The following is a 2,345-nucleotide window of genomic DNA, read 5'->3' on the forward strand; positions in this document are numbered from 1 at the left end:
TTAGGGTTGGGATGTCACCAAAACGGTGACCCAGAATTATAAGAAATTGGGACTAGCCCTGGATTTAAACAAGACCAACTCAATAGCACAACATAGAGCAGATGATCACGTGGAATTTGTAGCGCAGGAGGAGTACGCGCGACTACGAGCGGCCCAGAATCCAACGAAAACAATATCAGGTACGATTCCTATATATATATATATATATATATGTGTGTGTGTCTGCGTGCGTGCGTGCGTGCGTGTATGTATGTATGTATGTATGCATGTATTTCCTGTATGCACGTATGTATGCATATATCTATGTATGTATCTATGTAAATATGTACATGCTTTGTTATTTTTTGTTATAGATATAGATTAATATATATACATATTTATATATTGATATATACCAAGTTGATATATATATATATACGCCCATACTTACATTCATTCATATACACAGGAAAACATACATACATATAGACATACATATAGACATAGATACATACATATTTTACATATTTTGCAGTATCTCATACAGATACATTTTATATACGATACTGGGACAGACTGTCAAGCCCTACACCTCTACAAAAATAAATACATATTCATACACGTACACACACACACATATATATATATTTATATAATATACAGAGACAATGCAGCCATATACACATGCACTAATACATACATACAAGAATACATGCATATATATCACAAGGGACACTCACACGTGGTTACCGGGATGCGACCGAAAGATATGCTCATCCGTATGAGGTTCCCCTACTGACAGCTCTGCAAGACTACAGCAAACTCGAAACAAAGATCGTCACTGCACTCTCGGACGGCCAGCAACAACTCGCCCAGGCATTGATCAAGAAACACGGAGACGACTTCAAGGTTTGTGTGAGAGACAAAAGATAGAACAGGCGGTATACAACTAGACATACGGTACGCGGGTATAGTCCTCGTGTTATTATCTACCGGAGAATACGATGCCTGCGGTTATGTTCAACTTGGTTTATGATGTCGATGTCAGAAGATATAGCCAATGTGTTGCATACGGTTGAGTTCTCCGTGTATTTGGCAGTGGGGCTAGTCCATTAAGTTAAAACCGATAGAGCACACTTGCGCAGCTGCCAGGTGACTGGTTAGGTTTTGGGCTGCACGACTCACCCAGATTTGGATCAGCATTAGATCATGTTGTTTGACTGTGCGCGAAAGCGACCCCATAGTCGGGCCAGCTTTGGATCTGGTCTTACTATACGTGCAAGTTACCTCAGATTTGGATCAGTTCCTTGTTGTTTTATCTGTGGACAGGCCCATATGAGCGGTGTGTGTGAGAGAGTTGTTGACGGCGGAGAGAGTCGTCTACGCTTATCATACGGAACATAGCCATATATCTGCATATCACACATATAAACTCAGTCGTGCGGGGCACAAACTACGAGGCCATGGCCTGTTGAGCACTGATGTGCAGCACATAGGGATACGTACATATCTGATGTGAATACAAACGTCAACTACAAAGCTCGAACACAACCATTCAAACCCGCGAACGGATGACTCGGGCCAGTTTAGCATATAAGGCAGAGTCCCGCTGTTGACTTGAGAGTATTGTAGCTAACCAATTGTTCATATACATCACGTAAATGTGCAGGCTATGGAGAGAGATATCAAGCTCAACACGCACCAAAAAAGCAAGGGACAGCTCAAAAGTTTATGCACCAAGTACCTGGCTGGACTAGAGGAGGAGGAAGGAAGCGAAAGTAAAGAAGACAAGGCAGATGAATAGAGCTGCATATTTAGTTTAAATTGTAAGAATCCGAAGATCTGAATAAAATGAATATAAGGGAACACTTAACACTTCCGAATTCGATAACGAAATGCATGGGTGAGCAGTGGATGCAAGGGCACATTGTTGTGCGCCTAAAGGTAATGCAGGTGATATCTTGGGGTAAAATTTGATGAAAAGATGTTCATACCTAAACAAATGCAAAGCAAATATAGACTTGGTAAAAAGAGACACTGGACTGCGTAACATGTGTTATGTCATGAGATTTTCTTCGGAGAAGAGGTGCGTGGATGGGTGTTCATAGCGCGCGAAGAGATCCTTTTCGCTGAGCTTGGTTGTTGTGAAAGTCTTAGGCCTCGTGCGTGTAACATCAGTAGACGAAGGTGAATCGATGGCGAAAATTGGCTATATTCATATATCCCAAGTATTTAGAGAGACACCACTGATGTCCAATTGTATTAAGTAAAGGGGATCGCATTCTGAACAATCTCGTTCGGCGCTACTAGAGACTACTCGCGACTGGTCAAGCCTAGTGTTCAAGTATGTATTTTTAAATATTAAT

At 41.3% G+C, this 2,345-nt stretch overlaps 1 protein-coding gene across 1 annotated transcript; it reads left to right on the top strand.

The window, feature by feature from the left end:
• Nucleotides 1-2: 2 nt before the first annotated feature.
• On the top strand, nt 3-1,790 carry SARC_14457 (hypothetical protein; the record flags this gene model as incomplete). Its single annotated transcript, XM_014291406.1, has 3 exons — nt 3-179; nt 782-888; nt 1,649-1,790. Coding segments are annotated over 3 exons (419 nt in total), but the record flags the coding sequence as incomplete, so codon positions are not given.
• Nucleotides 1,791-2,345: the final 555 nt, after the last annotated feature.

Source organism: Sphaeroforma arctica (assembly GCF_001186125.1).
Source record: "Sphaeroforma arctica JP610 unplaced genomic scaffold supercont1.4656, whole genome shotgun sequence".
In the NCBI taxonomy this organism is placed as follows: domain Eukaryota; class Ichthyosporea; order Ichthyophonida; genus Sphaeroforma; species Sphaeroforma arctica.